The following is a 26957-nucleotide window of genomic DNA, read 5'->3' on the forward strand; positions in this document are numbered from 1 at the left end:
TGAGTATAACTTTTTTTTCAGCACCTAGACAAAAATGAGCACTTAACCCTTGTGGGGGGGGGGGGGGGGGGCAAGTGATTTAGGATATTGGGATTTCTAGCTCTGCTCCAGCTTCATCCTCTTGTTTTACTACGACCTAGACATGTGCGATTTTATCGTGGGAGGGATGTTGATCTAAATCTGGTCAGTGGAGACCCCGCATGATGCTGTGCAGCAGCAGATCACTGGACAAGGTTGTAACAGATCAGCCGTGACATCATGGCACTCCCAATGTACACAATGAAGAGGCATTCAGTTTACATTCGCTTCTACAGCCGAGATGAATAACCAAATTTGCAACAGTGTTTTAAAACAGCACAAGGGACTATATAGGTGCCCATACACCTGCCGATTATCGTTGATCGGCAGGTGTATGGGCAGCGTGCGACCGCTTCTACTCTAAGGTTGCACGACTTTCGTCTTACGAGCACGCTGGAAAACCTGCAGAAAATCGTACAGTTTTCGGCAGGTTGGTGGCGTGCTCGGAAGACGAATGCCGCACGGCCCGGTGTGCGCAAGCGCACACTGCCCGCTCAGCACTGCAATCATCGGAAGCCCTCCCCTCAGCGGGGAGGGCTTGTGATGATCGCAAGTACGATCTGCCTGTCCAACATGGGCAGATCGTACGAACATTTTAATCACCTTACAATCATTGCACAACAAAAGTCGTGCGATGGTTGTAAAGTGTATGGGCAGCTTAAAGAGGATAAAACCCAGTTGAGCTTTCAGTTTAAAAAAATCAGCCAATTTATCCCAGGTGCATGAAAACAAAAAGGTGCGACAAAAGCATAGCCACTGCCAGCAGGTTGTAGAGAAGGATCCATTGCTAGATGTGTGAAAGCAGTGGTGTCTCTGCAGAGGACTAACGCGCTGCCTAGATTTACTGAAAAACAGCCCCAAGAGCCAATACTATGGTTATAGCATCTACAGATGAAGCCCCTGAATGGGAACAGCTGTGCCAAGAATAAACACTGCCTAGTTCACTAAAGTTGCCCATACACCTTGCAATTATCATTTGATTTCTGAACAAAAATCGTTTTTTCGTACGATAATCAGCCAGTTGATGGGAAGTCAACAATCGCAATTACTGTACAACTGGCGGAATTTCATCTATCAGGCAGACTAGAAAAAACTTTTTTTGAATCGTACAAAAAAAATAAATTGCAACGTGGACAATGCACAAACGAAAATCTGTTCTGTTGATATGCGAAAATCTGGCCAGTTAGTATTGCTGACGTACAATTATCGAAATCTACATTGGTATGTGCATTATTATGCAGAAATTGAACGAGGGTGCGATGACGGTACAATTAAAACTGACCGATAATTGTAAGGTGTATGGCCACCTTTAGTGATCAGCCACCCTAACCAGCAAAGAATTTGGGCAGCACCAAGCATCGCGCCACTAGGACAGTAATACAGTAGATCAAAGTGGGAAGCAGGGCCCAGACAGCTTTCCCAAGAAATGGCTGTCCAGATGTTTCTTCAGCATAACAGACACCATTAGACATGCCAGTGCCCAAAGCAAAAAAAATAAAAAATAGAAGCCCGACGACTGCTGACCAATTGTCAGATCCAAAGTTGTCTTCTGTGAAGTGATAGAGCCTTAAACTGTAGGAAGAATGGTATAGACTCAGTACCAGTCCCTGATACCAACCAGAGATACACTACTCGCTGTGGTCTAAACTCAAGACATGGTCAACGATTGGTTATTGACTGGAAATAGCCTCACATAAAAGGAAGAATTGGGGGGGAATTCATAGTAGTGAAGTATGGCAAGTTGAAGTTATAAATACCCTTCCAAAAGCAAAAGTAGGGGTAAGTGTTGTGCCACAGCCGCAGATACCTGTAGTACACTGATACAAACTTGCCCAATCACCCACGCTCACGAGATAGCTACAATAGCCTCTAAACTGACACCTTATTGGAGAAAATACCCATTTTGTGAGCTCCAGTAGCCTACGTAAAAAAAAAAAAAAATACAGCTGCTAATTGCATACTATAGCCACATGTTAAATCCCAGAAAGTGTCAACTTTTACATTTTTTTTTAAAGGAAACGCGCAAAGAGAAATATTGAAGATGCCATTGCAGATATTCATCAGAAAATGCTAGTTGTCTAGCTTTCTCAGCTCAGAAACAGTCAGTTTGGAATCAGAAATCCTAATCTGCATACCTACTTCAGGTCAGTGACTGAGAAAGTACTCAAGCCACTGGATTTGCATGACAGACATGGAGCTAGCATTTTCAGGACAGGTCAAGAATGGTGGCCTTCATATTTCCTTAGGTTTATTTAAGACTGAGGCGTATGCTTCTTGTCCACAAGGTAAAAGGTATTTAATATCCACTAGTTTAAAGGCTGGACTAATAACACATAAAACTGCCTCTGCTCCAAGTCAGCACTGTTGCCTCAACATTTCGGGTCAGCCTGGCTGAGAACATTAGTCTTATCTGGTCATTTCTGCTGTCCTTCAGCATTATAAACATCTCATTCTCTGCATCAACAGCATGCCAATTATTCTCCAGAGAATCTGTCATGTTAACCACTGCCCATCATACTGTACTATCTTTCTGGGTACATACATCTGCATCGTAGAATAAAAATCTAACAGTAGGCATGTTTCATTTCTCCTGCATTAAAAAATGAACCTTCAATGAAACGGTTTCAGTTTTCCGATCAAAACTGCGACAGCATAATAAAAAGGAATAAAAAGTTTCCATTTGCCACAACCACATTTTCTGCAAAACGTAGACTTACGACAAAGTTAGAAAAACCAAGAGAGAATTTTATTGTCCGAAATCCAGATATTGAGGTACGAAGAGAAATGAATCTGTACAAACAGCATTAAATAAGGCCCACAAACGGGGACCTTGTTCTCTCTATGACTGGGGAAGCACAGGAGAAGACAGGTCTCCTGCAAGGAATAGAACACATTTACAGGGGAGGTTTAGGGGGGAGGGAAAAATGCATTAAAAATATTGCAAAAGGCTCCACAGAGTCCAATTTAGTGATAGTACAATGGGGCCAACATAGAGTTCATGAAGAGGCCCAGCACTATCCTGACACATAAGAGAACAGTGGGTGTCACAATGGCATCTTGTTCCCCTCTATGCTGATCTTCACAGCATGGCCAATTCGGGTCTTCTTACGGCTGTCTGTAAACTTCCTCATCTGTTTGTCCAATCGACTTACTCCTTTCTTTGAAGCTCCCTGATAAAAAGAAAATGGATTGGTTTGTATATGTCATACATCAGATTCATAAACAAAGGGTTTAAAAGGTAAATCTTTCCTTAAATAATGCTATGTAAACCCCACAATGGCAATAAAAAGCAGGTACCATGTGCTGCCTGTATATACCTTTCAGTGTCTCATAAAACACCCCAGGACCCCGGAACACCAAAGCACTCTGATAGGAGCCTTCGTAAAGCAACCTTGATGGCTGGACAGCTCTACCTTTACCCAGTTACTGACTACTGAACTCTCCAATTGTGTTTTAAGACCAACAGTAAGGGAAAGGGCCAGGTTATAGTTTCTAGTTCTCATATTTTCACTTCGGAGTGGCATGGAATTCAATGGTCCCAGGGCACTCGAGAAGATATTAAAAAAGGTCCCTATAGGCACTGATGTTGAAGGCGTACATTATTTTTCGATATAAAAGGGTTTACTTTAAAAAGGAGTTATTGCCATTTTCAATGCCTAAAGCATATTCATTTCTTAGTATAAGCACGCACATGCACGTAACTGCCTTATCACCACAGCCTGTGGTGCATGCATGTTCCATGAAAGCAATGATACACGCATGTATGACTATTACCGAATCTTCACAAGTAGAATTCAAAAACAGAACCATCAGGCCATTCCATTGTATAACCATATATCCTGAAGGTGTGTAATTCAGTTTTTTTGGGGGGGTAAAAAAAAAACAAAAAAAAAAAACAGTGTTTATTCTTAATTATCAGGGCTTGAAAAATGTTAGGGTGTCTCACCAGTCAGTCAAAAATGTCACCAGTCAGCATGACCGGGCTATCGCCTTGCAATTTAGGTTTAATTTTTTGGGGACAAATAGAGCTTTCTTTTGGTGGTATATAAAATCACCAGGGGGGGCGGGTGGTGATTATTTCTTTACTATATAATGAAAAAAGTACCGTAAATAAAAAGTTTCCCTACGTTACGTTATAAAACATCTATTCTTACCCATATTTTTGGTAAAAGATAAAAGACGGGATCACGTCGGGTAAATAGACACCAAACATGTCAAGCCTTAAAATTGCGTGCGCCCGCAAAATCGCAAAAAACTACCACACTGAAAATTGTCCATAGGCGAAGTGTTATAAGTAATGGCCCTAAAATTATTGCTCACACTCCGACATTCGCGGTTATATGTAACATGTGCGGCACAATCGTTGTTTTTGCACGTAGGCGCACCCGACGCATATCTGCATGTGTATATGGGTGGCGGAAGACTTTAAAAAGAAAAAAAAATAAATATGTTTTAAGGCTTTATTTTTTTATGATTCTTTCATTTTTGTATTACTTATTTATTTTTTTTACACAACTTTATTGCCATCACATGGATGTCTCTTTATGGAGGCATCAGGGGTCTCCAATACCCCTAATGTCACCTAGGCACCCCCAGAGAAGCTGATGAAGCAGAGATCGGCTTCATCAGCTTCTGTAGCTGGAAAGTGACACTGAATGTAGGAAGTGATGTAATATACATCACTTCCTGCATTCGGGGACTGGAGAGTAGATCAAAGGGAGGTCGTGTACTGAGCTCCCTTTGATCTTCTGTCACAGAGCCATTCCGGTCCCGGCCGCATCGGGCACAGTGGATCTCGGGACCGGCAACGGCAGTGACAACAGCTGTTATACAAGCGATCGGGCGTCTCAAGACGCTCGACCGCTTGAATGTAAAGCTCCCGGCTGGCCGTGTAATTACAACGGCCGTCCTGGGAAGCTGCTCGTCGGGCCCGCAGTCCTCTCGTCACCGACGAGAGGACGAGTGGATTTTTCAAGCCCTGTTAATTATGTTATATTAAGTGTAAAGCATAGTACTGAAATAATAGGGAAGTTGCACACATTTTTAAATCGGAGATCAAACATTCTAGAAAAATCTCATACTTATACAGCTCTAATATTTAACACATTAGTGCACAAAAGCGTTCCCTATAGGGAATTGCCAAATGATTAGCTTTCTTGCAAGTGACCTTCTGGAATGTCTATTGTATACACTGATGCTCTGGTGCTTTCTGCTATTATAAGCTCTGTCATAGTTGTGTTGTGGTCTTGGTGCACAACTATCTGAAAAGCAGCAACTCCCGATAATATAAAATAAAAACTGTTGAAAAACCAAGAAAAAAGTTATACAAAATGCCAAGTACCTATACAGGCTGACCGATGACTAATCTACTGTAGATGTGGAAAGCTCCAACACTCCACCCAGTAAAATAAAAAAAGTGATCACATAACGCTTGCAATTTAGGTTGTGTTTAACTATTGTTTTGAACAGGTAAATAAAGTGATACAGCCGACCTGATGACACAAGTCACAACAAATTATATTACTGCAAAATGTTGCTCTTTAAAATGAACCCATGAATAATAAGCAATGCCGATGATCTTAGTGGGACTCATTCATTTTAACTAGAGCAAAGAAAAGTGGAGCGGTTTCCACAGTAACCAGATTCCAGCTGTCATAAAATGAAATCTGAGCAGTTGCTATGGGCAATAACCCTAGTTTTCAATTGCTTTAGTTTTCACAAATCAGCCAAGTGATGTTGGTGGGGATGGTCTTAGCAGCAGATAAAAGGTGCATGCAGAGCACACCCTGGTCTTCTTACAGCGGCAGAGGTGGTTATGGATGCTACCTCTCAAAGGAGACAGTGAGGTTCTTGGCTCCAATATCACAGGGGCATCCTGTTCCCCTCTATGCTGAATTTGACGGCACGAATGGTTTTAGTGAGCCTTTTCTGTTCAGCAAAACGTCTTTTGTGCTTCTCCAGGCGATTAATACCTTTCCGAGCCCCTCCAAACTGACTCAGGATTCGATCATAATAAGTGAAAGAACAGAAGAAAAAGGGAGGAAAAGAAGGGCACAGGAGAGCAGCAAAGAACGTTCAGTAGTAAGACAGTTCCTTAGAGTCAGGAGTTTTAGTAAAACAAAGGCCACTCATTCAAAAGGGAGAATAGTTGAGAGAAAAGTGGTTCAAGTTTTTTTTGAACATGGTCTATTAACTTACCCGAGAAGTTTCCATTTCCACATTCCACTTTGGTCGGACTACATAATCCTTGTTGGAAGGCATAGGAACACGGGCACGAGCACAGAAACCTGGGTCACCGGGTCTTAATGCTCTGAACAAAATGAAAAAGTCAAATGTTAACCTGAAATCTGCGATATAAACCCCATACAATATACATTTGTTTCTTTAGTTAAGCTTCTCCATAGTACACCTCGAAACTGCAACAGATCAAAATAACTAGTGCAAGTGAAACTCCATTAAAATGCAAGGTCTGCTTTTACTTCAGACCCTCCTGTGACGATAATGGGGTTTGAGTGTGAGTATTAAAAATAGCATTCTCTTGTCCCCCAGTACAGAGCAAATGCAGACCTTCATTTAGTCATTTGCCAGGTCCCTCCACATTCCACAGAACAGGGATCTGCGTATCTGGCCTGTGATCTTTATTGCCCCGCAGCACAAGCGAGTCCCAAATAGCCCCCTAAGCCTTTTATAGCTGTCCCTAATTAAAGGCATGTCACCCGGTACTTATCTGTCACCAGTGGACAAGTTGATAAACACAAGCAGGTCTGGTAGAGGTAATGACCCAGGTGACCCAGCATTCACCCACAAGTTGTAAACATCTGTGATGATATGAGTTACAATATCAGCTCCATTTCAGAATTTGGAACTGGGCAGTGATAATGTAAAATAAAGGTCCCCCCCCCACGGGCCGGCTCTGTGACACTCCCTAGAGCGTGGACAAAAAGATGCTGCAAGGCAACTAGAGGGGGCTCTTGTTTTGAAACATCAAGAAAGGAACTCCAGTAACATCAAGAAGTCTGAACATCGCAGTTTCTTTTATTAAAAGACGATCTTAAAAATCGTTAAGCTTATCCATACGCTCGAAATACAAACCTAAAGTATACTTGCCTCTGTGAAGAGCGCTACTGTATAGTGAATCCTGTCATATTCCTGTCTGTCTGAGAGGACAGCGGTATCATAGGCATTAAGTGTTTTAACCTCTTGCCGTCCGCCCGTAGTAAAAAAACGGACGGACGGCACTGCAGCATCTGCGGGGTTGCCGTCTCCAGACGGCAATTTTTTTCTGCTCGCGCGCGCCCCCTAGCGGGCACGCACGGGCAGAAGAGACCCGTCCAATGCGAACACCCGGTACTGGGTGTTTCACATATAGGCGATCAGCGGGTCCATAGCCCGCCGATCGCCTATATGTGCATGGATGGGAAGGGGGTTTAACACCGCGGATGTCAACTGGTTAAATTGTCACAGCACTTGATGAGCACGGTCTGTGTTTCCATTAAAAAACACATGGTGGCAGCGAACATTTGGTGTGTAAAGGGTTAACTGCAGAGTCAACCAACCCTGGTGACGATCTCTCACAGTCTGCTGCCCTAAGATCTTGTCCCGCGAGCTGTGAAATCTCTGTGCATTGTAAGGCTGAGAGTGGTTTCGCCATGTCCCTGTGACGCCACGCGCAGTTCACAACAGTGTATAGTCACGTGTGATTGACGTACATCGGGTTTGGGCCGGGCGTACAGGGCATTTTGACAAGTACTTGTCAAAATGCCCCGATACAAAGCGCTGAAGCTTGCGCTATGTTTTTTTTTTTTTTTACTTACCGCGCCACTGCTGCTCCAGTGGGCAGCGCTTTAGGCATTCACCGGCCACCTAAATTACGACCCCACCTGGAGCGCCGCACACCAGAGCAGCAGTGACGCAACGCTTCTCTCCAGCTCAGCGCCGACGACGTCCTGAGGCACCGCGATCGAGGCAACAGTAAGACGGGGCTTACTTTTTTGTGTGAACAAGAACAATCTACTGCTGCAGTGCATTCTATATGTACTGTATATATGTGCTACATATAGAATGCACTGCAGCAGTAGATTTACAATTATCCCCTGCTCACATGAAGGGGTTAAATGATCCATAGTCCATAACATAGTTGTACTATGGATCATTTAACCTATTCATGTTAGCAGGCGATCATTGTAAATCTACTGCTGCAGTGCATTCGATATGTAGCACATATACAGTACAAATAGAATGCACGGCAGCAATAGATTTACAATTATCCTCTGCTAATATGAAGGGGTTAAATGATCCGTAGTACATAAGTAGTTGTACTACGGATCATTTAACCCCTTCATATTAGCAGAGGATAATTGTATATCTACTGCTGCAGTGCATTCTATATGTACTGTATATGCGCTGCATATAGAATGCACTTCCGCAATTGATTTACAATGATCCCCTGCTAATCTGAATAGGTTAAATGATCCGTAGTACAACTACATGTTATGTACATATTATGTACTATGGATCATGATTTAACCTATTCATGTCAGCAGGGCAGAATTGTGAGCACCTCCCACAAGCTGAGCACCGAGACGCGATGCAGCAATCATGCCCAGCGCCGACTACGAGGCACCTCCCACAAGCTGAGCACCGAGACGCGATGCAGCAATCATGCCCAGCGCCGACTACGAGAGGCACCGCGTGAGGCAACAGGGATCGGAGTGAAACTGAGTGAGGGAAGCTGGGACAGGGCTGGCTGTAAATCTATTGCTATAGTGTACTGGACGTGTGTAATGTATATGTAGTACATATATACAGCACACACCTCCACTACATTACAGCAATAGTTTTACAATTCTCCCCTGCTAACATAAATAGGTTAAATCATGATCCATAGTACATAACATGTAGTTGTACTAGGCATCATTAAAGTCGCCTGTCCCTTACAAAAAAAAAAAGTATCGGTAATTGGTATCGGCAAGTACATGAGGGGAAGTACTTGTACTTGGTCCTGAAAAAGTGGTATCGGGACATCCCTACCTCCTACCCAATGTAAAAACACAGGCTTAAATAAAAATACACGTCAAACTTTAGAAGAAAAGCAAAATATAAACTTACCTTCTACTCCGCAATGCCTAGGCGAGGAGGATGTCACTAGCATCCAGTTGAGAACCTATCATAATTGAGGACCCCAAACAGAAATATGGCAAATGCCACTGTGGACATGAGTGAAGGCTCTGGTGCTGTCATACTTATGCTTCTTTTTAGTAAATCAGCAAGCTGGAGCAAGCATGCGAGTTGTCTCCACACCTAATAGGCACCAGTGTGCTGACTTGCCAAATTGCAAAGCAAGGAAAAAAGAAGCATAGCCCTTTCACATTCAAGTAAGCAATGGAAGCTCTCATATCTCTATACTGACAGATTTCTTTTAAAGCCTGATTACAGCCTCCCTTCAGGGGACGCCAAGGAAAAAAAACTATTGGGGGACTTTATCAAAACTGGATCAGACAATTCTGAAGCAAATTTGCACTGCAACCAATCAGCTTCTCTGTCTCAATTTCAAATCTTACCTGAGCAAATTGAAGACAGATGCTGATTGGTTGCCATGGGCAACAGCTCCAGATTCTGTCTGCTCCAGTTTTGATAAATTCCCCCCCTATGAGTAATTCTGACCCTTCCCCACTCGACAAGAAATTTGATTTTTGTACTTTACTAAAAGCAAGGCAGGGGACATCTTACCAGTAGGCACTTAAAACACATCGGTTCTTGATGGTTTAACCCACAGCTGTACTTCGCATGCAATCCAGCGACGCTGGCTGTAATAAATTATAACCTTCTCTCTTACACCGTCACTGTTCAGCCCCCACCTCTCCCGTGCTGCCTGGTAAACCATTATTACCCTGATCAAAACTACATTCCACAAGTACCCATTCTATTACTGCACAGGCAATATGACATAAGGGTTTCAGATATTTTAAATCGAGTGTTTGGAGTCTAATTTGTCAACATCAGATGGTACACAGATGGAAAAAAAAAAAAAAGGTGGAACAATGGGCATGCACTTACTTTTCTTCTCCTGTCAACACCTTATCCAGGTCTCTCCTTGGTGTCTGGCCACCCGAACTGCAGACAAAGTAAAGTAAACAAAATGAACATCATTGCAACACCGCCAATATAAATGTTACCAGATGAGGGTTAAAAAGAAATAATCAGCTGGAGACAATTTACCTACTCATTCTTCTACGCTGTGGCATTTGCTCCAGATCTCTCTGCTCTCTCTCCTCCCTGGTCATCCCTTTATAGTTGGAGCTCAGCCCAAAGATAGGCCGTGACCATTCATCTGAAGATAAAAGGAATACATTATTTAGCTATCAGTATAAAAATATTGCAGATATTCTAGTGCTGGTATATGGTATCTTCAGGTAACTTAGTAAGACACATTTTTAGAGTAGATCATTCAAAGCCAACAAGTATGTTTGTAAAAAGTTCTTCAAGCTGTGCTGTAAATGGTCATAATGACCACATGTTTACTACCCTACTGCTGTGCATTAGATGGTGATCTGGCTACAGCTTTTTATTGGGCTTTGGATAAAAGCAGGGGAGGAATGCATAGAAATTGTCAAGTTTATATTGTTTGCTGTACATAAAGCATATAACACTGCAGCCAAGGAACCTAACAAAATCAATGTTATAGTACTCTGCAAGACCACAGCTTTACCCAGCTGGAAAATACACAGTTCAAAGGGAGAAAAAGGTCTCATCAATGATGTCTAAACATCAGTGGATTTATTGAAAATGAATAGCATACATCAGGCATTGGGAAAATATCACCTTGATGAAGCCTTATGATTAAGCACTATGATGTGAAAAGTTTGAACACATTATATTGCCACTACTCATGCATGCCTTTAACTTCCAATAAATACTCTGGTGTTTGGATGCCAATATGTAGAGATTTCCTCTTCTTGATTTATATTACTTGCAATTCCAACAGGGACATTTCTTCATATTCTGCATTAGAAAGGGTACTTAGGGATAAGAGGGGCAGTCATCCCAATGGAGACCAACACAAAACACACATTCTATCCAAACTTGAATTAAAGTACAACTAATTTACTTAAAGCATTTGTAATCCTGTTACATATTATTCAACATTCCTTTACCGTAAATATAGAAGATGGAGAACTTGAAATGCTTTTATTATCCTATAGCTGCTGTACTATTCCAGAGCATTACAAGATATTTAGAAAGAACTACAAAGCAGCAAGCCTATGGTTCACTCATTTTAAGAGAACTACATATTCCAAGTAAAATCTGCAGTCTATAGTGTAGCACATGTACAAGATATCATGCATACTTATTAGCTTTCCAGCAACATCCTTGTTCGGTCTTGACTCTTTTGGATGCTTGTACAGATACATAACCGCTCTGCCAATGCCACTGTGTTTTAAAGTTTCCTGACTTACACTAGGCAGCTAGTGGGAAAAAAATAAAATCAGTAAAAGGAAAAAAAAAAAAAGGAAGAAAGAACCCAAAATCAAAGAGTTTGGTTTTGGCCACAAAAAAAACAAAAAGCAAGTGAAAACCTAAACCAATGTAACACTACCTCTTGCAGGATCTTTAGCAGCTCCTCTCTGATCTTTAGGGCTGGCAAGCTACGATCAGGAAGGGGTGTGAGCCATTCTTTAATAGCAGACATAACACCACTGTCAATAAAGGTCTCTTTCAAGTCTTGTCTAAAGGAAAATAGAAAAATATATGAGGTAGCACACAAATATACACATTACAAATTATACTATATGATTTGCAGCACAGCCATATGAAAATGCCTTGCATTCTTACTTTTTAAGGTGCATTACTACAGTGGGAAGCAGGGTTAGTTTCTTTAGGGCTGGCTTCTTGGTGGTGTTGAGGTTTCTGTCCTCCTGAAAAACAAAAGCATAAAGCAGACTATACATTATAAACATGTCCAAAAAAAGAAAGAAAAAAAAAAGAAAAGGAGACAGTATTTGTAAACTATATATCCCAATCCACCGTAATTCAGTTGCACACCAGAGCGGGTAGTGCCAATTTCCAAATGAGATATTACCGTATTTTGCGCTCTATAAGGCGCTCGACGATAGGACGTAGGGCTTCTGTGACACAGAAGCTGCAGTTAGTGACCGCTGAGACAGGTGTCTCAGTAATCACACAGAGCAGACGAAGAACGACGTTCTTCGTCTGCTCAAGGGGCTCTATGGTGAGCTCCTATGGGGGACCGTGGTCACGGTCCCCCAGAGGAGCGGGGGTCAACGATAACCACGGCAGGGGGCGGACAGGATCACCGCCGCCGCTCGATTTAATACAAGTGATCTAATTAGATCACTTGTATTGACCCCTTCATGACTGAGCTAGTTTTCAGGTTCTGTTCATAAATGACTGACACAGACCGGCGCCAGAAACTGCATGTCCCGGGCGATAGGTATTCGCTCCATAAGACGCAGGCACATTTTTCCCCTCCTTTTGGGTCTTATGGAGCGAAAAATAAGGCACTTACATTTTTGTACAACTTCCTCCAAAGTAATCATATTTGTGTAGCAGCAGATGAGTGAGAAATATTAGGTCCTAAAGCCTGGCCACTCTGTCTTAAAAGATTCACGAAACACATGACCAGCCCTCTATAAGCTCTGGGCTTTCTAATAGATCAGCTCTGTACAGATCTGTAATCGGATATGGAAAAGGAAAGGCTTTTGGCGTCAGGTAATGCCATTACATATTTGATTGACTTTACACCTGTTTGCAATGGAAATAAGAGAGCTCCATATTTTTAGCTATTTAGTGAAAAAAATTCAGTGTTTTTTCCCCAAACTGTAGAAACAACATGGTTTTCGGGATATCCTACAGTTTTACAACGGCGCCCCTGAGTGTCTAGTTTCTAAAAGGTGACTCACCTCTGCCGCCTCATTCATTTTCATAATCATAGCATTCACTACATCGTCTGCATCGCTTATAAAAGTGCCGCCATCCCGGTTTCTCCGCCGCTTACCACCCATGCTCTTCTTCCTCTCTAACATCATCTCAAAGTCAGATTTGAAGTCACCCCTGTGGAAAATAGAAGACATGGCTATATTTAAAAACGTTCACCAAGTGTACTGTAAAAATTCTGTTAGCATTGAGTTTATGAGGGGAAACAGACACCTGGAATTTATATCCTGTCCACAAGGAATTTGGACACCAACGTGTTGCTCCCCTATGACTAGGTCTTCCTATGTTTATTCCTGTGAGAATGCAATGAGAAGTCAGTTGAGGGGCAAGGGATGAAAAGAAAAAAAAACTTTTCTGAAATGAACATCTAGAAAAGTATACCACTACAAGGGCCTTGAGCAACAGATTTAGAGTGTTTGAAAGAGACGCATGCAAAACATGGAGAGAAAGGGTATTGTGCCTGGCCATGCACGGTAAAGGATTGGCAGGTTGATGAGAAAATAGTCTACGTCCTAGCTGCAGCCTAAGCAAAAGTATAGCCTGTAGTCCAGAAATCGACAAAAGGGAAATGGGCAGGTGATGCTTCCACAGCCAGTATAAAAGTTGTATTGTGTGGGAAATCCAGAGCAACAGAACAGGCCAAGAACAGATGAAAAGCTGCCAATGACCAGCTCTCACGAAACCCATATACAACAGGCTTAATAATGTCTGATGTGGTAACCACAGGTGGAAGGATATAGACCCAGAAGAGGGAAAGGCAGCGTGCTGCTTTCTGTAGACAGGGCATAGATCTCAAGCATCTATTGTGCCATACAAAGAACAGTAAGGGGGAAAATCTAGGCAGATTATCAATTGTGGCTATATTTATCAAAACAGACAAGTAATTACATGTTTTCCCTTTCCTATTTTTTTTTAAGAAAAGCATCTGAAATTTTCAATAAAGTAGGCCGAGCCACTCATAAGATCTGCGTTATCAAGTTACATGTGAATCTGGAGTTAGTACTCCACAGCAAATCACCCGACTTCCAGGTGTAACCAAACAATTGCCCCATCCCACAATTTATGACATTTTCTGGCAGTGAGGATAGCCCTCCCTATCAGTTCTCAACAACTATACCACTTAGCAAAATTCCCAAACGTTTTAGCAGAGGACTCTTGAGAAAGGTTGGTGCATCTGCAGAAATATTAGACTCGGTATGGCTGTACGATATCTTTGTTGTAAAAAAAAAAAGAAGAATGTTCATGCACCTTTAGGTTTGTTATTTTCTATTACTAAAATCTTCCACTTTACAGTGACCATTTATTAAAGTGCTGCGATCTTCCCCCCTTCCCCTACAAGCAGCCATATAAAATCACGATCACGCACACAACCAGATTTATACTTATTTATCTAGCCCTGCCTAACACATGTCACCTCACCAAGACATCTGTTTATTATGTACATCATGAGATGCATTGGTGTATGTTCCCTGCTCACATTTTACTGGATTTCCTATCATCGTCAGAGTCAGACTCTTCCTCTGCTTGTGGTTTTGGAGCCACTGTCTTTTCTCCTTCCAGATCCTCTTGGTTAAAACCCTGCAGAGAAGATAGAGAAAAACTGAGCGCTGTATACATATGTGCAATAAACTCCTTGTCAAATATTAGAAGAACTAGGGCTGCAACTAGCGATTATTTTCATAAATCGATTAGTTGGCCGGTTATTTTTTTGATTAATTGAATTTAAAAAATACCATATTTTCTTTCAAATAAAAAGCATAAATGGAAACAAAGTTTACTTCAGAATAAAACTGCATGCACAATTGTTTGCAATTGCACCACACTGGAACGCGCAGCATTCCGGTACCACACATTCCAAGGCAGGTGATTGCACTGCGGGCATGAGGCGTGTTTGCGGTGCCATTGAAAGGAATGGCACCGCAACGCACCTCCCATAGCAGAATTTGTCCTGCTGAAAATGACTTTCCCACCTTTTATTTTTTTTAAATAATTGTATGCATTACATTAGACATTTTAGTTAGTTTCATGGATTTAAAATCTGAATTAAAAAACTCCAAGCCAATATAATAAAATAACCAAACTTTCATTTAAAATTACACACTAAAAGTGGACCAACAATATATATATATATATGCCCGGCCATCAGTTTAGAGCTGGCCACTATTATTGAGAATCAATGCTCTCACTCGGCGCACATGGCGATACCGGACATGTATAGCAGAATAGTCATTTCTGTACATAGTTGCACCCGACTTGTTTCCGTTCATATGCGCGCATTCGCAGGGGACAGGGGAATTTACATTTTTGTTTTGATATTTTTAAATGTATTTTATTTACATTTTTTAAAAAATGTTTATGTTAACTTCATTGCTATAACATGGGGGATCACAAGTCGGACAGCTGAGCAGAGTTGCGGCAGCGGGGAGTGGGGGCTGAGCTTTAACAACTAATCGTTGACACTGATTCTCATTATCGATTAGTTGTTTCAGCCCTAATATACAACTTCCATCTGACAAATCACAGAACAGATGACAATACCAGTCTGAAAGTTATGAGCTGATGCTGTAGATTGCTGACTGACATGCACTTACTAATATACCTATGAGTTAAAGAGATATAGAAAATCTAAAATTACAAATTTAACCCACTTGGACAAGATGACTAGAGCCTGTCAAATTCTACAATAAAGTATCTGAGACTTACTGTAAACTCTTCTTCCTCTTCATCCCCAGATTCCCCAAAAATATCTGCAATTAGATTTCTGTGGAATAAATAAGATAATATTACCTCAAGCCAGTAAACATACATTATAGCATAATAGAGACTTAACCATTCACTGTCTGGACTTGTGACAAAGTAATCCCTACTGTGGACAAGATTCTTTACAAAGTACATTGAGGGGAATTTATCAGAACTGGAGCAGACAAAATCTGGAGCAGCTGTGCATAGCAACCAGCATCTCTCATTTTCAAATTTTAACTGAACAAACTGAAGAGAGAAGCTGATTGGTTGCCATGGGCAACTGCTCCAGTTTTGATAACCCCCCTATGAAACTATGACAGATCAATGATTTGAAGAAAAATAAACATACTGCACCCTTCATAATGCAATAATAACGATGCTATTAATGTCCTGGAACCATCTACAGATTATGTGGATCTATGTTGGATTGCGTCACTGAAAAACGTCATACACTGGTAATGCTTACTCTTCCTTCTCATTCCCAGATTCACTGTCGCTACCAAACATTTTATTATCTGCATTTTTTGGCTCTTCCTTGGATTTATCCCTGTCCTCGTCCTCGCTGTCAGATGACATCACCTTCTTCTTCTGAGGAGTTTTCTTGGATTCGGATTCGCTGTCAGAATCTTCCCCATCCGAGAGCATACGGCTCTTTTTATTGGCTGTATTAGACATGAGAATGAGTGCATATTAATATCCAGATGAAGAAGCAGTTACTATACATTCTATCTAAAGTTGTATTTGTTTTACCAATTTATCTAAAACTGGCATGTTTTCCTGCAGTACTTTATAGTGAACACTAAATCATTCATACCTCGGAAGCATCCCCATGTACGTTTAGAGCATAACATGTCACAAAGACATATGCACACTAGGACCATTTTCTTCTTGTGAAATGTATACTTCTTGTGACTATGTTCTTAAAGTAAAACAAATGGCAATCGCACTCATTGTTTTGCTTGACAGATTTGGTGCAGTGACGCATTGGGGGTCTCAGCTGCCGTTGTGATGTGCCGGGTCCCTTGTGCGTCCCTGTGCCTTCAAGGGAGGTTGGGCTTCCTCCTGACAAACCTGCACCCAAATTTAATCTTCTGCCCCATGTGCTCCAAGATGGAGACTCTCATAGTTTAGAGTTAGGACCGCACTATATGGAGGTGCCTTGACGTGGCTGTGCGGCTTCCACATTTTCTGCAGAAGAGGTGTATCTAAACCTCTGTTTTTAACCTTAGCGGTTAGGCAGGTTTTTTTAGGGCTGTTACTGATTAAAATCTTCGCGTTCGATTAATCGAATTAAAAAAAAAAAAAGATAATTTTGATTAATTATAACCCACATACAGATCCACCTACATTGGCCTATACACATACCGCACAGCAATGAAGTAATAAAATGAACTAGGATCACACTAATCCAGCACGTTATTAATCTCACGTGCCCCACTCAATATGGCCGCCGCTTGAGTGGGGCAACTCAGAATAATAACGTGCTGGATTAGTGTGATCCTAGTTCATTTTATTAACTCGCTCCTGTGATGAACTACAATCTCTTGTTTAGTTAACTAATTTGTAATGAGATTGTAGTCCATTACGGGAGAAAGCTTGGAGCAGCGACTACTTTACAACACACACAGAAACAATGGGGAACTTAGCCACCCTCCAGAAGGAAGGACAGTGTCAGCACCAATTCAGAGATGATTTGAGAATCTACAGCCGAGTGATACACAAATAAGATACATTTGTTGATAGTTAGGGTACTTGAATGTATTTTAGGATTTCAATCCTGAGTGCAGCTTGAAGCTGAACACACCAACTAGCATACGGTGTAAAACACACACTCACACAGTGAACTTTGTAGCGGTTTACTACATCGCTGAGGAGGGTAGTGACAGACAGACAATCACTGCTCTCTTTAGGGAAAAGACCAGGAGCTGTGCGATCAGCAGGCGTGTGACCCCCATGCCCATTTAATCATATGGATAGTTTGTATGCAACTGGAGTACGAACTTACTAAAGTCTTAAATGTGAACATGCTTACAGGACGTAAATCAGTTCAGCTCAATTGCAATCCCTTTATTTCTTCCATGACAGGTTCATTAAATAAATAAAGCAAAATATGATAAAATGAATACCTGGCTTAGCAGCAGCCTCGTCATCTTCACTGTCTGAAATCACGTTTTTTCTTTTTGACACATTTTCTTCTTCGCTGTCAGATGCCTTTTTCTTTCCTCTCTCGCTCCCACTATCATCACTTCCAGATCTGCGTCGTGGTGACCTTTTCTTTTTGTTTTTTGGTTTTCTTTCCTCTTCTTCATCACTGTCATCGGATGAAACTATTTTTCTTTTAATCCTTGGAAACTCATCCTCTGAATTGTCGGCAGCTTGCTTAGCAGGTGTATCATCTTCGGAGTTGCTATGTGCTGGTTTAGAGGGACGCTCGTCTTCAGAATCACTATTTACACGTTTCACAGGTGCTTCATCGTCTGATTCAACAGCTGCTCGCTTAGATGGAGTCTCCTCTTCTGAACCGCTCTCTGCTTTTTTGGACGTTTTGTCTTTTGAGGCACGTGCTGGCTTTTTGCGATGTTTAGCTTTACGTTTAACAGGAGCTTCATCTTCAGAGTCACTAGCCGGTCCCTTGGTAGGAGGCTCATCCTCTGAATCAAGAGCTGCTGTCTTGGTGGGAGCTTCATCTGAGTCACTTAAAACTCGCTTTGCAAGAGACCCATCTTCCGAGTCACTTAAAACTCGCTTTGCAGGAGCCTCATCTTCCGAGTCACTTAAAACTCGCTTAGCAGGAGCCTCACCTTCCGAGTCACTTAAAACTCGCTTTGCAGGAGCCTCATCTTCCGAGTCACTTAAAACTCGCTTTGCAGGAGCCTCATCTTCCGAGTCACTAGAAACTCGCTTTGCAGGAGCCTTATCTTTCAACTCGCTTTGCAGGAGCCTCATCTTCTGAGTCACTAGCTGTTCGCTTTGGAGGAGCCTTATCTTTCAACTTGCTAGCTGCTCGCTTTGCAGGAGCCTCATCTTCCGAGTCACTTAAAACTTGCTTTGCAGGAGCCTCATCTTCTGAGTCACTAGCTGTTCGCTTTGGAGGAGCCTTATCTTTCAACTTGCTAGCTGCCCGCTTTGGAGGAGGCTTATCTTTCAACTTGCTAGCTGCTCGCTTTGCAGGAGCCTCATCTTCCGAGTCACTAGCTGTTCGCTTTGGAGGAGCCTTATCTTTCATCTTGCTAGCTGCTCGCTTTGGAGGAGCCTTTCCTTTCAACTTGCTAGCTGCTCGCTTTGCAGGAGCCTCATCTTCCGAGTCACTAGCTGTTCGCTTTGGAGGAGCCTTATCTTTCAACTTGCTAGCTGCTCGCTTTGGAGGAGCCTTATCTTTTAACTTGCTAGCTGCTCGCTTTGCAGGAGCCTCATCTTCTGAGTCGCTAGCTGCTCGCTTGATGGGAGCCTCATCTTCCGAATCCCTAGGGGCTCGCTTAGTGGGAACCTCATCTTCTGAGTCGCTAAGGGCTCGCTTAATGGGAGCCTCATCGTCCGAGTCACTAGGGGCTCGCTTGGTGGGCATCTCATCTTCCGAGTCGCTAGGGGCTCGCTTAATGGGTGCCTCATCTTCTGAGTCGCTAGGGGCTCGCTTGGTGGGCGTCTCATCTTCCGAGTCGCTAGGGGCTCGCTTGGTGGGTGTCTCATCTTCCGAGTCGCTAGGGGCACGCTTGGTGGGTGTCTCATCTTCCGAGTCGCTATGGGCTCGCTTGGCGGGAGCCTCATCTTCTGAGTCACTAGCCACATGCTTGGTGCGAGACTCGCCTTCAGAATCACTGGCTTCATTTTTACCTTGCCCGTCATCAGAATCATGAATGCGTATTTTACTGGGTGTGTCCTCATCAGAATCACTTCCAGAATGCCTAGATCGTACCTCTTCCTCTGAGTCGCTGGCTCCTCCTTTCACAGGAGTACCATCGTCACCACTGCCTTTATGTCTGGTTGGCTCATCGTCTGAATCACTGGCAACATGATTTTGAGCTTCTTCATTTTCAGAGTCGCTGGCATTACGATTAAAGCTACCGTTCTCTACATCGCTAGAGGTACGCTCCCTATGTTCATCTTCTTCTGAATCGTTGGCTTCGTTCTCAGACCCACTGCCACCTCCTTTCACGTCTTCATCGCTGTGGTCATTCTAAAGTGAAAAAGTGGCACAGGGAAAGAATATTGCATATTTTAAAGCGCAATCTGAACAAAAACTAATTTTCTTGCACATCTTTGCAAGATATGCAAATCTCCCTATGTTTTATCCGTTTAACACACTCCAAGTACAGAAAAATAACTGCTGAGACAGAAATATAGCGTGCGCCTACCTTCTCTTGGACATAACACAGTATTTTGGGCTCTCCGTTCCCAAGCATGTGTTTTCTGCCCTGCCTACTTTACGTCTGATGCATTACACAGAACACAGCCCCACCCCCCAAACCTTCTCTTTTCCGCAACCCCTCCATGTGCACACACAGAGGGAGCAGAGGAGGTTATCAGCTCCCAAAATGCAGAAAGTGCAATTTTTTTGGTCGAAATAACGGTGCATCCGTGATTTCTCTCCTCCCCGCTGGATGCTGCTCAGTGTCCCAGCACGGAGGAGAGAAACTGTCACAGGAAGCAGAGCAGTGCAGGAGAGCGCTGTGAGCGGCCCTCATCTCTGCACGGCTCAGCCACCTGTCACAGATCAGTAGAGTAGGCGAAGACAGCCATTGCTGTCACAGGAGGCTGAGGTTTCCTCCCGCACCGTTCACTCAGCCTCCTGTGACAGCGTGTCAGTGATCGCTGAGTGTTTGTAAATAATTGACATAGTATGTTTACTGTGTGCCCAATTATGAATGAATAGGAAGTGATCTACATCACCTCCTGTTCATTCATGATTGTGAATATAGTCAACACACTATATCCTCATGTTATGAATGAACAGTAACACTCAGTATAAAGAATTCTTGCTTAATTATAACAGGGGCTGCAGAAAAAGTGTCCTCAATCTCTTTTTCTATTTTAAAAAGGGACATATCAGGGGTTTGTTTAGGCCCCTAATATTTCCCAGAAGCCACTAAAAGTATAGTACAAAATAAAAAAAATAATAAAAAAAAAAAGTTTATAAAAATAAAAATTGAATATTTTTAAAAAAAATTGAAAAAAAAAAAAAAAACTAATGATTTGATTACATGGGGTATATATGTAGCTTGTGGATGTTATTCCTTCGTCACATCTCTTGCCTTGAAGAAGGGACCCTGTGTGGCCCCGAAACGTCGGCTCATGTTGGATTTCTGTGACATCATTGTCCATTAAAAGGACTCATTCATTTTAACTTATGGAGTGCTGGTGACCTATTTTCTTCAATCTTGTGTTTTGCACGGTGCCATCCGTGAAGTTACTTCGAGCACCATTTATTTGATTGTTGGCCGGGACTGCTGAAAGGTGTGCGGAGGGCACCTCCATCAATTGCATAAAATATGTATGTGTTATTCATTCTAAGAGTGGAGAGCTTCATGTTATAATATTGCATTAAACAAACCTTTTTTTTTGGCTTTAGTTCTCTTGGTTCACATGAGTACATTTACTAAGGAACTGTGACCCAAAACTCAGCATATAGTTGGCTATTGCCCGCTATATGCTGACAGTGCGGAGCCATGCTGCAGCCAGGAGGGATCCAGACAATATTGTCGGGATCTGCCCAGCTGCCCGATTTATAGCTGGCTCTGACTCCCTAGAGCCAGTTGTGCCCCTCCCCTTTCTGTCCCTCCAATGAGCACTGGACGAAGAGAGTGGAGGGCGGAATCCCCAGGAGGGTACTGACGAACAGCCACTGCTCTCTGCAGGGAGAAGACCTTGAGCAATCGGCAGTGACACGATCGCTCAGCTCTCGACATATAGAGCCGGTGTGTGACAGCTGTAGTGTTACAAGTTGGCTCAAAGTACTGGAAAGAGCACAGTTTACTCTCCCAATACTTCTCCTTGAAACTGAATTGTCATTATGACTACACAAAAAAAAAGCTTTACTACCTCATATTGACGTGCCGGACTTTCACCATTTGACCCATGTTGTTCATGATCGTTTCCCTCATCATCAGAGTCACGCTCATCTTGAACTGGTGTTGCACCACCATCATCTGCAACAAGATACAGAAGTTATCAGGTAACTCAAGAAACAATTGGAAGAGACATCTATTATCACCTAGCCTCCCCCTGATAAAGCTGCTCTGCTTCACCTAATCAGTGTGATTTGATAAGATTTCCAACATATAAAAAGGCACCCTAAGGCTGGGTTCACACCTAGGCGTATCGAATATGCGCGTTTGTCGCGCATTTCGCGGTGACAAACGCGCGTTTTTGAGGGCTACTTGGCTGTATCCCAATGGAAAGGCGCGACAAAAACGACCCAAAGAAGCTCCTGTACTTCTTTGGGCATAGGGCGTTTTGTAGCGCATTCATACGGCCTGTAATACGCCAGGTGTGAACCATACCCATAGGAAATAATTGGATTTCGGTGTTTGAGCGTTTGGCAGAGCGTAGGAACGCGCTACAAAACGGCCAGGTGTGAACTGGGCCTAAATGTCATATGTACGCTTATATCCCATGGATATGTTAGATGGTAACATAAGAACACGGATGCAAAAATCCACTAAGCCCATTACCCAACAAAGTACAGATGGTACACAGCTATTTAAGAATTAGCAATTGCTGTGAAAGTAAACCAATAACAATTTTAACTAAGCACATTAACGGGGAAAAAAAAAGCATATGCAGAGTTTCTCTCCATCCTAAGCAGCATTTCAGAACTATATCACCAAAGATATACTCAACTGAAATTCTATAATCTTACGGTTTCCTCTAAGCCTTGTACACATGGCCTTCTGTTTGACTAAGACCACAGGGTGTACAGCAAGCTTTTAGAAAGAACTTGGGAAGCATTCAGCCAGCTTCTTGCAGCATTCTAAAAGCCTTTAAAAAATCTTAAGCTCTAGTTTGAGGATGTGGAACACTAATCTTAATGGAACAACCAACTGTAAATAATTCAGCAAGCTTTCATTAAAGTCAACTAAACTCACATTCCATTGCTTCCTCACCAACATCTTCTTCCAGACTTCTTCCAGGTTTGGGATCTTCAGGCACCTTGATTGGCCAGGCCAGAATTATGTATTTCTTGCACATGTGCACAGGAGTTCATTCACCCCAGAATGTACCCTGAGCAGCGCTCCTCAGTATACATTCCAAAGAAGATTGCCAACAGGCAGGTAATCTTGTTTTATTCCAGAAGAGGCAAAAAATGTCTCTTCTGCAATAAAGATCCTGCCTGCGTGCAATCTTGTTTTTACTTAAGTTTCCCTTTTAGCTTCTGCACTACAGGATTTGTTTACACCATATTCAGTGCGTTCCATCAACGCACTGTATCTCTTCCCGGCCAGCTTTCAGGGCAGAAGGGGACGTGGCGGTGCATTGAAGTAAATGGCACTGCAGCCACAACTCCCTCATAGCGCGATCGCCCGCACCAGAACGCGTGACAAAACAATGCCTGTATTCTGATACATTGTGATCTGAAAAAATGCTGCAAGCACTTTTTTTCAGTTTGCACTGGACCGAAACGCAGGCATTGTTTTGCCACACATTGTGGTGCGGGCGATCGCACTGTTGACGGGGGGTGGATGATGGGGGGGGGATGGCTGCGGTGACATTGACTTCAATGCACCACCACACCCCTTCCTGCCCCTGAACACAGGAAGCTGGCCGGCATGAGATACAGTGCGTTCCAGCAGCTTAACACGCTGGAACGCACTGTATATGGGGTGAATAAGCCTTCAAAGCTTGTTAAGCCGAGATGCTTACTTCCAGTGACAGTCAGCACTCCCATTATGTCCTGTGCTATATGACCTCTCTCTGCAAGAAATAAATAATTTGATGTGCCTCCTGTCAGATGGGATGGTATTTAGCATACTCCAACATGGTAGCTCTTGTTGATTTTTTTAAATTAGTGACAGGGTTGCATTAAAGCTTCAAGAAAGCTGCTTGAGGTTTGTTGAAAGCTTTCAAAAGCTTTGTAAATGCCTGCAGTACATATTGCTCCTACACCAACTAAAGCCTATCACCTTAAATTTGAGCCGGACCCTGCCCTCCTTCACCCCTAATATCACATTATATGGCCAATAAACAGACAGGAAGAGATAGAGTCAAGCTAAAAAGATAAGCCTTGAACACAAAAGCTTTAACTTGTATAACAAAGTTAGGCAAACTCTGGCCCTCCTGCTGTGGTGAAACTACAAATCCCATCATGCATCTACCTCTGGAAGTCATGCCTGTGGCTATCAGTCTTACAACTCCTAATGGGATTTGTAGTTGCACAACAGCTGGAGGTCCAGAGTTTACCCACCTCTGTTGTATAGGGGGGAGAATTTACTGAAACTGGAGCACACATAATCTGGAGCTTTTGCCCATAGTAACCAATGAATAAATGACAGTCTACTGTCCTCAGACCTATGAGCAGCACAGTGGCATAGTGGTTAGCACTTCTGCCTTGCAGCACTGAAGGTACCTAGTTCAAATCCCAGTCAGGAGTTTGCATGTTCTCACTGTGCTTGTGTGGGTTTCCTCCCGCACTCCAAAGACATGAGGGCAAGGACTGATGTGAATGTACAACTATGTAAAGCGCATCATAAATTGTTGGCGCTTTATAAACACCTCTACAGTGGCCAAATACCATGTGTCTTAAAAATACATTCAAGTATCCCAACTATTAACAAAAATGTATCTTATTTGTGTATCACTCAGCTGTAGATCCTCAAATTATCTCTCAATTGGTGCCGACACTGTCCTTCCTTCTGGAGGGTGGCTTCTTCTGTTCCCTGTGTGTGTTGTAAAGAAGCCACCGCTCCAAGCTCGCTCCTGTGATGGACTACAATCTCAAACGTGAGATTGTAGTCCATCACGGGAGTGAGCTTGGAGCGGTGGCTACCTTACAGCACACAGAGACCATGGGGAACAAAAGTAGTCACACTCCAGAAGGAAGGACAGTGTCAGCACCAATTCAGAGATGATTTGAGGATCTACAGCTCAGTGATACACAAATAAGATCCATTTTTTGTTAATATGTAAGGTACCTAAATGGATTTTTAAGACTTTACTCCGGAGTTTAGTGTTACTTTAATTCCCTAAATGGTAAAAGAACTGCAAATACCTCTGCTCCAGTGATGGGTCATTTGCAAGGTCCCTCACAGGCATCTTCCAGGTGCATGGTCTTTGGCCATTTTGACAGGCCAGAGTACATTCTACAGAAGACTATGAACAGGCTGGTTGGTGAGTTTGCTTTGTCGGTACTACAATAAAGAGCCAACCTGCTTCCATAGACAAGGACAGATCCTGAATCCAGAGATCCACCCAGCTCCCATCTATGCCAATGGCAAGAGTGTGACCATAACTACAGTAGAGTGAGGCTTCCCCTACTTGTGTGATGACTACACCTGGGCCTAGCACTTTCAGTGGATCCTCAGATGAAAAGGTAGATGGCAGGAAATCACACAAAGCACAGCTTGAACCCGGAAATCAAGGCTGCGCCTCACACTGCATCAGTCTCACATATGATCCGGAGCAGATAACATGCTTCCCCGCCCCTCTTACCCGAGTGTTCGGGGCTGTAATAATCCGCTTCCATGGCTCGGCTTCTCTGACCTCCACGATTCTAGGCGCCCACCCTAAGTGCCACTTACAAAGGGCCGCCGCACTTTCCCTTTCGTCTCCTTTAGCAGTGCGACCCTGCGGAGAAACCACCAGGCCGCAACTCACCGGCCTGCGCATGCGCACTACGATCCACTACGACAGGGTCACACGAAAGGAAGAGGCGGTGTCCTGCGTAACACTGTCATCACGTGACCCAATCTAACCTGGTGGCGGGAATGGGGAGGCGCTGTGTGGACAGTGTTAGTGTGGTGACTGCGCAACGTGGTTTATATGCAGAGAAGCACATACATACAGTATATGTTTTATATAATAGATAGAGATCCCTGAATAGGTTAAAATGAAGCTTCACTCTCATAATTGACTCCCTGCAATCTTCTCCAACCTAGTTAAGCTTTTTTTTTTTCCTTTTGTGTTTTTTTCCTTGCTTGCTGCCTGCCTTAATATTCACCCATTTTCTCCTGCAGCCTCCTGGATCATCCTTGCCACATATCCCAGAACAGAGACACACAGTACTGGATGGCGGACCTGGCGGCACATCATAGGTGGCTGGCCACAAACCCAAAAGGGACAGCCGATTCCCAATGGCGTAAGAAGGGGCGATGGCAGTGCAGGACCTGGCCTGTGGCAGCAGATTGCAGCAGGACAACGCTGGATTTGCTGAGCAGGTAAGTAAGAGGGGATGGAGAAAAAAAAAAAGCAGAGTTGTGAAGTTCCTCCTTAATAAGTTGAGAAGGCTTCTGAGGTTGCTGATTGGATAAAAGGGTGTCAGATTAGATGTCCTTAGGATGTCCTGCCGCACTCCTTACTGAAAAACTCCTAAAGGTTGGTGCTGAAGTGACTGCGAATGGCACTGCAGACATCAAACGTAGAACAGAATGTCACCAGCACACCAAACAATTTGGCCAAATGTTCGTCCTGTATTGACGCATGTCATTATCCCCTTCATCAGACACAGTGTCCTGACTTTACTTTCTGTCTGTTCTGCGTCAGTGACTCAAGCTGTTGAAACCAGGCACAGCCAAGCAACCACGTTATTTTAGAAGGGGGTGGCAAATGGCAGACTCCAAGGGTGCTTTTTAGAGAAAATTGCATTTGGTTCGGTTAAACGCTTCCAAGTAATTTAAGGGCCAAATCACACTTGTTTTCATGCAGCAAAATGCATGCATTACGCTGCATGAAAATGTATAACAAGCAGACATCCCATTGTTTCCTGTGTGGCTGGTTCACATCAGTGCATTGTAGTTTTGTGTGAAAGGGAAGCATTATGGGCCAAAAAATGGAAAGAAGAACAGCACCTTTTCCTCATGAAATACCGTTTTAATAGTCACAAATATTAAAAGCTTAATATATTATACTCAAAAACAGTGTCTTTGACAAAGCATTTCTGAGTAACCAAATCAGGCTGGCAAAATGAAGCAACCGACAACCTCATAACAAATACTACAACTGCACAAATAAATAATAAGATGGACTACAATCTC

The 26957-nt window shown here is 43.0% G+C and overlaps 1 protein-coding gene across 1 annotated transcript; it reads right to left on the minus strand.

The window, feature by feature from the left end:
- Positions 1-2790: 2790 nt before the first annotated feature.
- Positions 2791-25522, minus strand: IWS1 (IWS1, SUPT6H interacting protein). The gene is made up of 17 exons (XM_018563510.1): positions 25417-25522; positions 21811-21917; positions 19642-19948; positions 18850-19605; positions 18366-18476; positions 17901-18188; positions 16241-16436; positions 15736-15793; positions 14510-14610; positions 12999-13149; positions 11911-11993; positions 11675-11804; positions 11426-11543; positions 10297-10408; positions 10135-10191; positions 6277-6388; positions 2791-3248 (listed from the first exon to the last, which is right to left on the minus strand). Exons 1-17 carry the CDS (start codon positions 25448-25450, stop codon positions 3123-3125), a joined length of 2847 nt encoding a protein of 948 aa, XP_018419012.1. The 5' UTR covers positions 25451-25522; the 3' UTR covers positions 2791-3122.
- Between the last annotated feature and the right edge of the window lie 1435 nt (positions 25523-26957).

Source organism: Nanorana parkeri, unplaced genomic scaffold (genome assembly GCF_000935625.1).
Source record: "Nanorana parkeri isolate BGI_ZX_2015 unplaced genomic scaffold, ASM93562v1 scaffold667, whole genome shotgun sequence".
Classification (NCBI taxonomy): Eukaryota; Metazoa; Chordata; class Amphibia; order Anura; family Dicroglossidae; genus Nanorana; species Nanorana parkeri.

Coding starts and splice junctions, on each gene's coding strand:
- IWS1 (XM_018563510.1), bottom strand. CDS start 25,450: ATGGAAGCGGATTATTACAGCCCCGAACACTCGG. Junction 11,994..12,998: donor AAATGAATGAGGCGGCAGAG/GTGAGTCACCTT, acceptor TTTGTTTTTCAG/GAGGACAGAAACCTCAACAC. Junction 10,192..10,296: donor CAGCGTAGAAGAATGAGTAG/GTAAATTGTCTC, acceptor CTTTGTCTGCAG/TTCGGGTGGCCAGACACCAA.